Source organism: Haliotis rufescens, unplaced genomic scaffold (genome assembly GCF_023055435.1).
Source record: "Haliotis rufescens isolate VD_foot unplaced genomic scaffold, xgHalRufe1.0.p SCAF_4, whole genome shotgun sequence".
NCBI lineage: Eukaryota > Metazoa > Mollusca > Gastropoda > Lepetellida > Haliotidae > Haliotis > Haliotis rufescens.
In genome coordinates this window covers 63,971,536-63,987,660 of record NW_025964112.1, presented here as the reverse complement: position 1 = coordinate 63,987,660, position 16,125 = coordinate 63,971,536, and the positions used below count along the sequence as shown (strand labels likewise).

The 16,125-nt window shown below is 40.4% G+C and overlaps 1 protein-coding gene across 5 annotated transcripts in view; it reads left to right on the top strand.

Moving 5' to 3' along the window:
* Positions 1-234: 234 nt before the first annotated feature.
* LOC124152888 (peptidyl-prolyl cis-trans isomerase G-like) overlaps positions 235-16,125 on the top strand; it is a 36,769-nt gene continuing 20,878 nt past the window's right edge. The window contains exons 1-8 of one of the 5 annotated variants that reach the window (XM_046525947.2): positions 235-371; positions 2,730-2,794; positions 3,398-3,472; positions 4,333-4,440; positions 4,981-5,025; positions 6,945-7,032; positions 9,563-9,592; positions 15,962-16,107. In XM_046525947.2, the coding sequence (XP_046381903.2) occupies positions 307-371; positions 2,730-2,794; positions 3,398-3,472; positions 4,333-4,440; positions 4,981-5,025; positions 6,945-7,032; positions 9,563-9,592; positions 15,962-16,107 (622 nt within the window). In that variant the 5' untranslated portion in view covers positions 235-306. The other 4 variants (XM_046525948.2, XM_046525950.2, XM_046525951.2 and 1 more) reach the window with 4 other exon arrangements.

Here is a 16,125-nt window from a genome sequence, read left to right as displayed (position 1 = left end):
TTTACCTTATACAACACGTTTTTAGTATACGGTGATCATATACACTAAAACATAAGCCAACAGAGTGTTTTCTAAAGAAGGTATGAAAAAATGTACAGATATAGCGTTGGAGGTTATTTTGGATCATCCCAATACGAAATATTTAGGGGTGTTCACCTCAAGCTTTGACAGAAATATCTATGTCAAATTATTAATATGATAATTTCACACTGAATTGAATGACAATAATATAAATTATAGATTCCGATGCTCGATATGTATCACATTTCGCCTATAGAAATGTATACCTAATACCATGACTCACTAATGTCTCCCCTCACCTTGCAATTACATCTTCCTTCGTACTTCCGGAAAGACAAGTGCGAATTTAGGTACACATGTATACCAAGAACGTTTAGCGGTTTATCATTTTCAGAACTATAGGCAGGTGGTACCTTCCTGTCGTAATCTTAAAAATAGATACTTTACTTCATGTATATGATATGTTGAAAGATATTATTGACGGCAGATCGACCGCAAATTAACGATTTCCACCGGGTAGTTCACTTACTTTTTACACAACATTCAGACAAGGTGATCCATGCCAACCAAATGTTTTACCTAATCCATTAATAATAAGCAACCAGATTCCCTGTTATGGGTATGTCCTCACTTTTGTATGACAATATATTCAGAACTTTTTAAGTCTAACGGGCACATGTTCGGAATGGACTGCGCAGTGATTTTACCTTGACGTACGAAAGAGCGGGTCTAGTGGATTATTTATTTAAGGGTCCTGGAAGGCAATATGAGGGTCCTATATAGTAATCAAATGTTTTGTGTACTTTACGTTTGCATAATTACTTAAGAGCCCGGCATGAATCAATGATCATGTGAACAGTGATCATGATTGATGGATGAAATAACAGACCCCAGAAACTGCTCTTGTTGCACTGTTGGTACAATGAATATTATTGTGCATCACTCAGGACGCATACTTTTTTCCTGCATCCATTCTCTACATTTATGCATACTTGACACACATTTGTTTGTCACATGAAACCCTGACTGTGTTCCATGGATCACAGGAATATGTAGGTGTACACACACAAAATATTGACTAATGTTGTATACGACTAGACCAATTTCTGTGCATGGATTTAATGTGAAAACCTCAAAAGATAATTCTCTCCTACGGGCTTACATGGTAAAGTGGATAAAGGATTGAAGTGTCCAGCATGATCATATGTGCAAGTTGTAAATGGTACAGTCTGTGCAATCTGGTCTAATTGATTAACTTTCACTGACAGTGTTAACATGTGTTTACAATATCATACACAGGCCCTCCTATCTATTTGAATAAAAAGCATTGAAGGCGTATTGGTAGCATAGCTTTTGTGTTGGAACCGAATGCATGTATTATGCGAATGCAGTTTTAGCAAAACAGATGTGGAGAATGTTTATTCACATTTACTATGAGAAAGACATTTTTTGAGGTATGCAGTCTGAGACTTTCACCACTACCCACCCTGAAGCCTGTATCTAGTACAGGGGTGAGAATCTTCCATGTATTTTTGTGACCACAAATTTCTTAAAATCCGATGGCTTCCCCCTTAAATATCGTCCATGCTCCATTGCAAAGAAGTTTCAGCTGAAAAGGAAAATATCCATTCTCATCCCTGCTTGTAAAATTGTGTTCACTCAAGTAAGCTCAGCAAATAAAAGTCCATATGATAACACTAGACTGTGCAAATAGTTAAGCTAAGGGCCTAGTTCAGGCAAGCAGACTAAAAAATGTCTCTTGCACGGATTGGGTATTATACTGAAGTGTAAATATATATGTAAATACTGATTTTTGTTTATAATCTTACTTTTTATATTACCCAAACCAATATACAAATACCAGGTATCTTGTGTTTTATTGATGTATGTACATGATGTATAGACATATTGGAATAGGTAAAAAACTGGTAAATTTGGAAATAGTAAAATGGTGTTCATGCAGGTCAAATTCTGGAGAATATCTGAAATAGATGACTGATGAGGGATTGATAATGTTGATCACTTTGATAGTAAGGATGCTTGTGCACAGTTTTATATTAATATAAAGTTAACAAAATACAACTAAATCAAATCTCAAAACAATTCAACAAACCCTTTGAACATTTTAAGACTTTAACAGTGATTGATATACTTTGCCTTGAACTACAACACTGGGTTTTCTTTTGCAAGACGTGTGATCATGGTGATTGGGATGTGTGTCATCAAATATATTTTTAGTGAATCAACTATTGGGACATTGTAATACATTGACAGAAAATAGGCTTCTAGAGTAGTGTGTTGATTATAGAACCGCCAGCTGTTGCAGAACCTGTAACTAAATATCCACATGTATTAAAAATATGTCCTTAAGTATTTTTTGTAATGCCCGATCATAATACAAGTCTTCTGTTTCTGTGTACTGAAATTTATGGTTCAGTGTCATCATTTGTTTGGCTGTCAGACTTACACACAAACAAAATCTTGTAAACTGCAAGTTAGTCTGTCATTTATCATGTTTATGGGTTTCTGTGATACAAAAGTGAGGACAACGTGAGTGATTAAAAAAAAAAAAAAGACAATATTGAATATCTGAATTCTACACTAGACAAGAGCCATGTGCAGTCTCATGGAGTTGTGGTGATGGATGATGCCACTTTATGCCTCGTCAGCACTGCTGTGAGTGTAATGCTGTATTGCTTGGTTTCTAGGATGACTGTCGGAGGCAACTACAGGCCACGCTGCTTCCTGGACGTACAGATAGGAGCACAAGCAGGTAGGCCCTCACACCATCTCTCTCTCTGTAATGGAAGAAACAGGGGAATAGTTTGTATCCAAGTCAGTAAATTGTAAAGTTTTGTCTATAACTCAAACTGGACATATCAGACCTTTTTCGAAAATACACTCCTTACTTTGATACCCCCGGCCTATTTTATGTGTATTTTCTGAAAAAATATGATGTTTTTCATGTGGTGAACTTTGAATATATTTTTTTACTTAAACATTTGTGCGACATATGACTTGAAAACTAGTTTATGGATTCTTTTCCAATTGGGCATACAGTTTCTATACCAATGGATGGAGTTCAACCTCTGTATTCTGATTAAATAAAGTCAACTCTGTCTTCATTGATAAGATGCCTCTTAGCAATATAGTGCCAGTCACTGATTGAATTGAATTATTTTTTTAGAACCTGTCAACGTCATGCATTGCTTGTCATAGCTCTCATGTTGAATATTAAAGATTCAGGCATCTTAACAACACAAACACTAGAATGCTTGTGATAAACTGTAGGTTTACATTGTTTCCGTTTATTGAATTGCAAATTTGTTTGATGTTACACAGTAGCTGTTGAATAAACTGTTTATTTCCTCTCCAGCTGGTAGAGTTGTCATCGAGCTGTTCTCGGATGTGTGTCCAAAGACTTGTGATAACTTCCGGGCACTATGCACAGGTAAGAAAAGTCTAGATTTTGCAATGTGGCTTCTTCTTGGCCTAGTCTGTGTTATGGTTAGACATTTCATGTGTACAATCAGTTACCTGCTGGACACAAGCCAGAGTCTCGTAACAGTCAATCACATTTAAATCAAATCTTAGTTCTCACTACTGCCAAACAAAGATCTGAGGACATCCCATTACAGGTTACGTCAGAATGACCTTTCACGAACTTTGACAAACTAACAAGAAGTCTAAATTAGCCAATCAGAAAGCCTCTTTCTCAGCCTATACAACACTACTTTCAAACTGGCGACTTCCATTCCAGACTACACTTTGAAAAATATTTTGACAAAGTTCTTGACTCAAAATGTGAAAAATGAACGACAAGCATTCTGGAATGTCTGCTAGATGTCCGAGATTGTATGGCAGTACTTCCCATGGGCAATGCAAAATCTCTTCCATTCAAATCTTTATCCCATTGAAGCAATAGATAGACAATGATTTTTGACCAAATCAGTTGTACAACCCTTAACCGTCAATTGGAATACCCTAAACTTTACACATATTAGACATCAAATTTAAGAAGTTGCCTGACACTAGGTAAGGGCAAGTGTCACATTGCTTACTATGATAAGACGCCATTCCCTTCCTTGTGTTAGCTCACCTGTTGGGAATTCTAAAGTTTGTGAATGTAGGTCATCTAGACATTCTCCCTCCAAGTATTTGCTTTGTGGTAATACAAATGTAACTTGAATTTGACGTTTGTTTGGTGAACAGTCTTTTATTAAAGGCATGTCAAGTTAAGGCCGGCCAAATTGATACTGAAAGTTTACAATTTTGACAAGCCTACTGACTAACCAGGGTATGGTGTTACAGGCGAAAAAGGCGTCACTGCCAAGTCGGAGCATCCCCTCCACTTCAAGAACTCCCCCTTTCATCGCGTTGTGAAGGACTTCATGATCCAAGGAGGAGACTTCACTAAAGGTAGGTTACCAAGAAATCGCTCTACTCAGTTGGTTGGTTTGTTGTTTAACGCCGCACTCAGCAATATTCCAGCTATATGACGGCGGTCTGTAAATAATTGAGTGTGGACCAGATAATCCAGTGATTGATATCATGAGCATCAATCCACACAATTGGGATACGATGACATGCATCAACCAAGTCAGCGAGCCTGACCACCCGATCCCGTTAGTTGCCTTTTACGACAAGCATAGTCACCTTTTACGGCAAGCATGGGTTGCTGAAGACCTATTCTACCCCGGAATCTTCACGGGTCTCTCTACTCAGTATCAGACTTAGTATCAGTGACTCTATGTATGTATGAATGGTACAGTTGTCCACCACAGAGTGATTGACTGTCACAATGGATGATGATGATGATGATGATGATGATTTTGTAAAGGGCCTAGTTTTAAGTGTTAGGTGCTCAGCGGCACTGACAATATATACATCCAAAGTAAGTGTATGTATGGTACTGTTGTCTGTCACGGATAATGAGTGAGTGTTTTTACTGTTTTACAGGTGATGGAACAGGGGGAGAGTCCATTTACGGAGGGGTGTTTCCAGGTGAGTATTGCGCTAAAACACTAGCATGGTAGACCATTTTATAAAAGAAGCCGAGTAAGCAAAGATGGGCACCGAGACGATGTCAGCCCATGATGACAGAGCTGTGAGAGGCTCATGCTTTCACTGGCTGTTCAGCTCACATACATTCAGAATCATTTTTTGACTGTTGCTCTCGAAACAAGTAAAATGATCTCTTGCTTCACAGTTGAAATAGACATGGCAAGACGCACTCTAGAATGAGCACTGTCATTGTCACAACCTATATATATATATATATAAATAAACTTGATAAATGTCCTGAATGTGTATATTTATAATCAGAGCACCGAAACTGATCATTAATCGATTGTTATCATTTTGATTCTCCTCATGTAATAGGAGCGGTGGGGTAATCATGCGTGAAGTAATCAGTAGATCGCACAACTCACCATTATTTACAGCAACCACGGTCAGATTACCGCTATTGATGCCTTGAAATGAACTTTAGTTGACACAGAATGGATACATTTACCATAAATGCCATACTTTGACTTGTTGAAAGTCATATTTGTTGTAGTTTGACTGGTGTATTCAAATAAAATATTTCATCAAAGCTAGGCCTAACAAAGCTTCAAAAGTCGGCCCTAGACCTACTTTGCATTACAAATTCCAAGAAATGTAGTCAACTGTACCTGATTCCATTTCCAAGGAGCATGTGCCATATGCACGATTTATCAATGAAACAAGCCTGGTCCTCATTGTATGTTGACCTGTCTGACATCGAAGTGTATTAATACCATTAGTTGACTGGTGTAACAGTATGCAAATTAGATTACCAGTCTGGGACACTTGCAAAATATCAGCCAATGAAATATCGTAACATGATCACATGATTACATTCTTGTGAAACTTGGCCCAGTTCATTTTGTGTGCTCCACTTGTCCATGGGCATGCTAGAAATTGTATATTACTCGCCCGACCTTACTTGGCACGGGCGTCGAGCAATGGTATTTTTAACCCCTGGACGTCTGCTCATATTTAGCAACTGGCTGATGTGAAGGCACAGTTTGTCTGAGAAGATATACACAACAAATCTGTCAATGTCGACTTAACACCAAGTTTGATAACAGTTGATGCAGTCACCTTGGCATTATGTCATACCAATATTTGTTCTATATTTACAAATTCCTACACATTTTGTTCCATAATGATCAGACAGGATCGATTGGTAATCATTAACAATCAGTCCTGCATGAGTTTTGACAAGGACTGCATTTTGAATGTTTGATAGTATGCTGATGACTCAATATTTTTAAAGTAATTGTGTGTACATACTTCACTGATATAATGTAGAGGATTGGATGTTAGCATGATGAAAGGGTGTAGATGATTCCCTGATACTGTGTAAATGGTTCAATTATGGTGTATAATTTGAGGATAGTGAGGAACTGATTCATTTATAGTGTGTAGATATTTCATTGATAGTGAGTAGATGATTTGATGATTGTGTATATATGATTCAGTAATAGTATCTAGATGATCATAGTGTCTGGATCATTTCCTCCTTCGCAGTGTAACTTTGTATACAAGTTCTATTTTCATGGCCAACATCTACAATGGTTATGACCTATGAAAATCTGGGTTAGAACAGGTCTTCAGCAACCCATGCTTGCCGTCAAAGGCGACTATGCTTGTCGTAAGAGGCGACTAACAGGATCAGGAGGTCAGGCTCGCTGACTTGGTTGATGCATGTCATTGTATCCCAATTACGTTGATCGATGCTCATAATATCGATCATTGGATTGTCTGGTCCATATTCCTTTATTTACAGACTGCCGTCATACAGCTGAAATATTGCAGAGCGCGGCATTAAACAACAAACAAACAAATACAGATGGTGCTCACTGATACTTTGATTAAATGAAGCTGATTTTTTCCAGATGAGAATTTCATCTTGAAGCATGACAAGGAGTTTCTCCTGTCAATGGCCAATCGTGGTAAGGACACTAATGGATCCCAGTTCTTCATGTAAGTACACATGACTTTCTGTCGGTATTTGTGTTGAGTCAGCATATCCATGCAGCACATTCCCAACACAGGACTTTGTCACTTCTTGTGTCAGCGTTACGTAGGACAATGTCAGTTCATGTTTGTTGTTAATAACCAATTATTGCCTTCCAGCCTTTGTTACAGCTTCAACATCGGACATCACAAAGGTGACAGACTAATCAAACTGAAATTCTCTATTTTAGTAACGAAGTTGAAATATGAATTTCCGTTTAGTTTCTGTTAAATGATTGTGAAACATGATGGACATACATTTCTCTATGGCCGTGATAGGATGCCTGCATTAGCCTGTGGTGGAAGTGATTGTAGTAGCATACTGGTCCATCATACTCGTGATGCTTGGGACAAAATAACACCATATGCACAGTAACTATCAAATTTTGCGTCTCATTCGGAAATGGACTATACCTTTATATCAAATATTTTATGGATTATCATTGCTCAGTGACATCTGTACCTTAACAGGGGGATTGGCAAAGGGGAACCCGCCAAAATAAATAACTGAGTGAAATGTTTGTATATGAAGTGTTCACATTCCCAAACAGTTCTGGTTATTTTCAAATATACAGAATTTTAGAAAACCCAAACTTTCTTTTATTGCTGTTTTCATTTTTCTTTTCATAAGTACACTACTCGAAAGAAGTTAAGGAACGCCCAATTCTTTCATAGCACTATGTTTAAGCTGTCATGCCTGCAGGCATCCCTGAGGTTATTTCTTTTTAAGTCAGTTTGAAGAACAGAAATGAAAACTATGATGTTCAGAAAGCCGTGTGTATTTGATGGAAGGGCACCACTGAAAACACCACTTCCGTAAACCACTAATTGATTTTCTCAAATGTCATTTGGAAATAACTTTGAACAAAGAAATTTGTTGTGAAGGTAATCTTTTCATCAAGTATACAAGTGTTTTGGAATGTGCTGTGCTAACTTCACTGTACTTATAAACTTACTGTACAATTAACATCTGACCTATCTGTGGTGTCTTATGGAACATTTTCCAGAATCAAAGATCATTATTTGGACATTACTTTTATTTGTATTTGGTAAATAATATAACAAAATGTTTGAATAATGGGATGAAATTAAGAAACACCTTGCAGAAATTGTCATGGAGCTTTGCCAATGAAACAAATTAAAGTTTGAGATGGAAGAGTAAATGGTTTCTGGCCGGATTATTTATCTGTTCGGCAACACACATTTTTTAATTCTTGATTTATAGATCTTTTATGGGAAAATATCTGTTGGAAGATGAATTAAAAAACACAAAAAAACCATTTCAATTTGTATTACATTTTAACCTTTTTAACATTTCTACACAAAAGTTTTTTGTTTAATGAACATTGATGCAATATTATTAATAGTGAGTTCTTGTTTAGAAAATATTTTTGGTGCAATATGATATTAGCTTATAGGGGTGATTAAACTGTGTGCAAATTCAGAATTTTATTTGTTTTTCATTTCAACTAAATTCACACTAAATTCACCAAGGATCCATGAAACAAGTTAAAAAAATGTGTGGCCTTCTTAACATAGTTTTGTTTCGTCAGAAGTGGTACAACAAGTTATATTAAGAGTTTCTTGAATAATGTTGACATTTAGATACATGTGTAATGGACATTTTGGTTTGAATTGTATAATTTGTTATGTTTGTCATGATATTAAACAAATATATTTGTCACATTTTGCATTGTGCACAGAGTCAACTGCATCAAGCCGTGAACTACCAGGTAACGGTTAACACGACACAGAACAGTATTACCTGTCAGTACTGGCCTCACGGAATACCTTAACGAGATTCATGTCCTAACTGTCATGCTGTACGGACACACTATGGATGTTAGGGATGAATGTTAGCACAGTTGTACAGATTGAAATGATCCTGCTGAATTTGTAGTGATGTTGTTAAAAGATAATTAAGATGATTTTATTGTTGAAGCAAGTTTGGGTAAAGATTCCATTAGGCCTCTGAAGCACATGCTCTTAGTCACATGGTTGTTGAGTCTCGGATACAGTGATAAGCAGCTTCGTTTTAGCTGTTGCATGAATGGTATTAATGATATTTGGAATTAATGATTAGATGATGCCAAAACATTTAGCATTTCATAATACTTGATGAACACTTTTTTATTATTCAACTTGTCTCATGATGTATAAACCTAGCCCCACTTGCACGAAGCGATCTTAGAGCTGTTATTGTAAGTTGATGTTGGAAAATTGGACTTAAGATCAACATTGCACTTAGAGCACTTTCTGCAAGTAGATCTTAATGTTCAGGTCATTTTCAATAGAAGAGTGTTTATTTTGTCAATGTGATCTAGTTTTCATGCATTATTCCTTGACTTATGGAGCACCAATATCTTTACTTAACATCAGTCATCCATTATTTATACTAAGAACATGTGCTTTCAGTTTGAAGAAATCAAGTAAGGATTCTGTTGAGATTCTGTCTTTAGATATAAAGTTAATTATGTTATGTTTCTATCTGCTTCAGAACAACAAAATGTACACCTCACCTCGATGGGTAAGTCTCCTTGTCTTGACCTTCTTGTCAGAGTAGTCGACTACAAGGGGGATTAGGTGGTTGCAGTGTGGCACCTGGCTGAGAACAAGTTGTATCACAACTGATTGCACGTCTTATCCCAACTGATTGTGTGTCATACCCAACTGATTGTGTGTCATACCCCAACAGATTGCACATCATACCCCAACTGATTGTGTGTCATAACCCAACTGATTGTGTGTCATATCCTAAAAGATTGCACATCACACCCCAACTGATTGTGTGTCATACCCTAAAATATTGCACGTCACACCCCAACTGATTGTGTGTCATGCCCTAAAAGATTGCACGTCACACCCCAACTGATTGTGTGTCATGCCCTAAAAGATTGCACGTCACACCCCAACTGATTGTGTGAAACACCAGCGTTACATCCTTTTGGCATGCCAAAACCTGTCATAGTGGGTTTGAATCCCAGCTCGCCCCGATTATATTTCTAGGTTTTTGAGCACGATACCTGTGCTCATGGGTTTCACCCAAGTGGTAAACGTCTAAGATCTGCTTGACTTCTGGCTTTCCTCCGACATGATATAACTGGAATACTGTTCAAAGCATCAAAGCAACGTTAAACCCAACTCACTTACTCACACACCCTTGTGCAGTGCATATCCATCATCCCTTACATATAATACTCATGTTTTAGTCTGTTTTCAGTCGTACAATTGGGTATCTCATACCTCTAGTCGCACGTTAAAAGGAAGCTAGAAGCTGGAATGTAAACAATAAACTTGTTTCCGTCCGGTTGCGCACGCACCTCCCGATGACATGCCACAAATCTCTCAGCGCGCCTCTGAGCTGGTCGCTCGAGAAGGACTTTCGCGATAGACTGCTAGTTTGTATTCTACTAGTCCGTATCGTGTGTCTACAGTTGTTGTTCTAATACAGTAATAATACTATGTCTTACCTGTAGACTCCTGGAATGTAATCATTGGTAATCCATTGTTTGGGTTCAACACGTGTTTCACTTGATTATACACGTTGCAACATGTCGGGCATTTGTGCCTCGTGTCAAGGACAACTGTCTAAAGTAGATCCTCACAAGTATTGTCCTTCCTGCATAAATAAGGACGGGCTTTCAACGTGTTCGTGGAATAAACGTTGTTAAGAATGTGAGCATTTGTCTTCTATCAACTTTAACTTGTATCTTCGTGCGTTGGCGAAGCGGGCTACTGACCAGCGCTACAGGCAGAGGAGGTCATCGGGTGGATCCTTGGACTCTGCACCCCCTACATCTGGCCCTGGGGGTGGCGCGTCGGCCACACCCAAGAAATCAGTTGAAAAAGACCCGCCTCAGTCAACTTATGTTTTTTGACAAGACACGGGACCGTTCGCCTGCTGATGATACTACCCGCACGACTGATCTTCGTCAATCGGTTGATCGAGAGCGTCACTCAGCCACCCCCGTTACGACGGGACCGGGTGGTGACGAGGACCACGAGGGGACTACGGTCCCCAGTCGGTCCGTCTCTCGTCCTACCAACAACGATAGGAACGTCGTGCGGGTCGACAGTGAACACAGATCCCTCTCTAGAAGTCGTTCCCGTTCACGGGTTGACAGGTCGAGGGCCTCGTCGAGTGACAGTAAACGACACGAGGACGTTCGTCGCCTTCGAGGTCGTCGGGAGTTCGATTCGGACGATAACTACGATGGGGATCGTAGTACTTCTACAGTTAGAGATCGTAGCCCTCGCCCCCACGGGGACGTGCGACGCCTTCGAAGGGAGTTTTTGGGAGATCAGCGTCGTAGAGATAATGATCGATCGTGACCCTCGTCTCACTTTCATATCGACCCGGCTTTGATAGGCCAGATGACGGCGGCGGTACTCGCCTTGATGGCGTCGACCGAGAAGGGTTCGTCTACGTCGGAGGTCCATGGACCATCGTCCTGTACACCGGTTCCTTCATCTACGCCTACACAATCGACGTCGACGATGGATTGTGACGACAGCGTCGTAGAGATAATGATCGATCGTGACCCTCGTCTCACTTTCATATCGACCCGGCTTTGATAGGCCAGATGACGGCGGCGGTACTCGCCTTGACGGCGTCGACCGGGAAGGGTTCGTCTACGTCGGAGGTCCATGGACAATCGTCCTGTACACCGGTTCCTTCACCTACGCCTACACAATCGATGTCGACGATGGATTGTGACGACAGCGTCGTAGAGATAATGACCGATCGACACCCTCGTCTCACTTTCATATCGCCCCAGCTTTGATAGCCCAGATCACGACGGCGGTACTCACCTCCAGGGCGTCGACCAAGAAGGATTCGACTACGTCAGAGGTCCATGGACCATCGACCAATACACCAGTACCTTCATCTACATCTACACAATCGACGTCGACGATGGATTGTGACGACAGCCTGGCTATGGCTTGGCTATCTCACTTTTCTGCCTGAGTTATCAAAAGATGATGACAAACCGACGTGTGCTGGTTTAAAGGTTGGAGATACGCCGCAGTCTCTTCAGTCTTCTCCTCCCAATGTCTTCAGAGCCATGGTTCACGATATGGACCAGAACTTGCCTCTGCTCTGCCGGGGCAGAGTTTCAGCAAACCACCTGTTCGATCGCGTTACCCGATCTATGGCATGCCGTTTTCGTCACCCATGAGTAGGGACTTGGATTGGGGGCTACTCTTCAAGAAACCAGCGCCCTCCAAGATTCTTGTAGTAGACAGGCATTGGGGTTCCATGGACACTGCTGTTCGTCTCCAGCTACAACCGCTTGCTATGCTGTCGACAGCGAGCCAGCGGGGGAGGTAATGAGGTCCCTTTTCCCCGCCGTCACCGTCGTCGGAGCCTACTACCTTTAGACGAGCTATCGGTAGGGGGAAGACTTCATCACACGGATCATGAAGACGGTCGTAGAATGGCTCCGTCGGCAGGCGACCAGGGTCGCCTTCTACCTAGACGAGCCGTCTCCTACGGGCAACAGGCTCACTAAAATACCGGAATTGCAGAAAATTCTACGTGCCTTCATGGTTGAAGATGAGTCACATTAATTCCGCCTGCCGGCCTGGGACCTCGATATCGTTCTGCGCTACCTGTCTAGTTAGACTTACTAGCCTCTCGATCAGGTCGCCTTCGACATTGTCTCCGACTAGAAGTACTGCTCGTATTTTTTAGTTACCTTGTATACTGCGAGTTGCTCTGTAACTAAATTATGCGCCGACCACACTTCGATCGCATTTCATCTGTCGTGTGCAGTTGTTATGTCGCATCGATAATTTGTTGTGTGTCGAAGAGCATTAACCATGCTATTTTTCGTTACCTTGGATACGACGAGTCGTTCTGAACCACTTTATATACCGTCCACACTTCGATCGCAATTCAACTGTCGTGTGCAGTTGTCCTGTCGCTTCGATAGTTACTTGTGGGTCGAAGAGCATTAAACATGCTGTTTTAGTTACCTTGTATACTGCGAGTTGCTCTGTAACTAAATTATGCGCCGACCACACTTCGATCGCAATTCATCTGACGTGTGCAGTTGTCATGTCGCATCGATAATTTGTTGTGTGTCGAAGAGCCTTAAACATACTGTTTTAGTTACCTTGCCTACGACGAGTCGTTCTGTAACTACATTATAAGCCGACCACGTTTTGATCGCACCTCAACTGACGTGTGCAGTTGTCCTGTCGCATCGATACTTACTTGTGGGTCGAAGAGCATTAAACATGCAGTTTTAGTTACCTTGGATACGACGAGTCGTTCTGAAACTAAATTATATGCCGTCCACACTTCGATTGCAATTCAACTGTCGTGTGCAGTTGCCTTGTCGCATCGATACTTACTTGTGGGTCGAAGAGCATTAAAGATGCTGTTTAGTTACCTTGTATACTGCGAGTTGCTCTGTAACTAAACTATACGTCGACCACTTCGATCGCCGTTCAACTGACGCGTGCAGTTGTCCTGTCGCATCGATAATTAGTAGTGTGTCGAAGAGCATTAAACATGCTGTTTTAGTTACCTTGCCTACGACGAGTCGTTCTGTAACTACATTATAAGCCGACCATGTTTCAATCGCACCTCAACTGACGTGTGCAGTTGTCCTGTCGCATCGATACTTACTTGTGGGTCGAAGAGCATTAAACATGCAGTTTTAGTTACCTTGGATACGACGAGTCGTTCTGAAACTAAATTATATGCCGTCCACACTTCGATTGCAATTCAACTGTCGTGTGCAGTTGCCTTGTCGCATCGATACTTACTTGTGGGTCGAAGAGCATTAAAGATGCTGTTTAGTTACCTTGTATACTGCGAGTTGCTCTGTAACTAAACTATACGTCGACCACTTCGATCGCCGTTCAACTGACGCGTGCAGTTGTCCTGTCGCATCGATAATTAGTTGTGTGTCGATGAGCATTAACCATGTTGTGCGTTCGTGATAAACAATTTGTCTTGTCCGTGCATCTGGTCGAATGTTCTATTGTCACTACGGGGGTGAGGAACTTGGTACATTCGACGTGCAAGAGGTCACTTCCGGATTACTTTCCAGACCCTCCTTCCAGTGTTCCGTCGAATTCTACCCAATTGTACGACTGAAAACAGACTAAAACATGGGTTTTTCAGATTAAAAACGATGTTTTATTGGTCTGTTTTCAGTCGTACGTTCCCACCCAGCCATCCCCACTAGGAGGTAATCCAGTCCAGTCCTGCTTGATGGCTTATTCTTCGAGATTTGTGGCATGTCATCGGGAGGTGCGTGCGCAACCGGACGGAAACAAGTTTATTGTTTACATTCCAGCTTCTAGCTTCCTTTTAACGTGCGACTAGAGGTATGAGATACCCAATTGTACGACTGAAAACAGACCAATAAAACATCGTTTTTAATCTGAAAAACCCATTTTTGTTCATTCTCTGAGAACAAAGTTCATTATGAAATGCCAGGAGTGGTTGTCACTCATGACTTAACTGAAGTAATATACACGATATTGAAATGTGATGAAAGGCAAGTGAGCCTTGTTACAAGTCGTCTGTTTTGTCCTTAAACCTTTTAAATTTTCAGCTTCTCGGAAATTGCAGGATTGATTCAGCTAAAGTTTTGTGTGGATGCTAGTGTCAAACTTTTCATTTCAATATGACTGCCAGGAAGCCATCTTTGATTTAAAACACAAAAAATTGACGAATCTTTTTCAAAACTTAAAGGTCCAGAGACCTGAAACTTGTTGCATGAGATTGTCGCCTTATGCATGATATGTGGTAAGTGTATTCCAGGCATCTTGATCGAAAACGAAATATGTCTGCCGGTGTTCATATTGGAAATGCCAATTGATATTGAGTCATTCGAAAACATCTTTGAATCTGAAACTTCACATGCTAGTTCCCATCAATGATGACACTGACTTGAATTTTTTCAAGTTGTAGAGATCTGATTTCAGTATGGCCGTCACAGCAGCCATCTTGAAAAAGCTGTATATGGCCATTTCTCAGTCATTTGTGTTCCAGGTGTGATGTTCCTTTGTATGTATGTTCCATGTTTGTTCCGTTTTCTACAATATTTTAAGTTTAATTTTACCCTACCTGATGCTACATAGTGCTTTAGCTTCCCTACCTTTTACAAACAGACAGTACTGGAACAGAGAGACAGTTAAGACTATAGCCTGTGCCCCGATACCCACGAGGTACCTGCCTTGGGATGTACTCAATCGTATTCTTCTCTGTCAGCCTTACGACAGACATGTTATTTGGAACAGTCATCTTACCTTAGATTTTCTTTAGATTTTGATGTTTTCTGGTGGTATTTTATCCAATGGCCTATTGAGGCACGGGCTATGTTCTGTTTCAACTGTCTCTGTTCCAGTACTGTCTGTTTGTAGGTAGGAAGCTAAACACTTTGTAGCCTCAGGTTAGTATAAAAACATTGCATTAATTCTGAAATTGTCATATTTTTTACCCTTATTTGTCCTTTGCACTTGCTGAGAGCTGAAACTGCCACAATGGCAGCCATATTGAAAAAACAATTCGCAGCCACGACTCATTCATTTCTGTTTAGATGCATTTTTTAATCACTCAGTTTTTAATAAATATCATCAACACTAACATATTATTTAATTTGACTTTCATATTTTGAGATAACAGACTTCAAGCACAATATATCTAAAGTTATGCCCAGTGTGCTTAACCGACTTTGTAGTGGTTAACTCCCTTTGTATTCCAAGAAAAAGTGACATTTTGTAACTTAATTACTTGAAACATTTAAAGGTACTTTGGTTCAGGATGGAATCTTTTTTTTCCTCCTCTGACTTCTGACTTCAGCAGAAAGAATCCATGAAATTAATAATTAAAGGTCTCACAAACTCTGAACGTCCATCTTGTGGTGTCCTGCAGGGTCCATGTGGTGTTTGGCCACGTCATCAGTGGCCAGGAGGTTGTCAGGCAGGTGGAGAACCAGCCCACTGACGCCAAATGCCGCCCTCAGAGCGAGGTGATCATCACAAACTGTGGGGAGCTCGTCCGTCAGCTCAAAGTCAAATGTAAGTTCTATTTCAGAT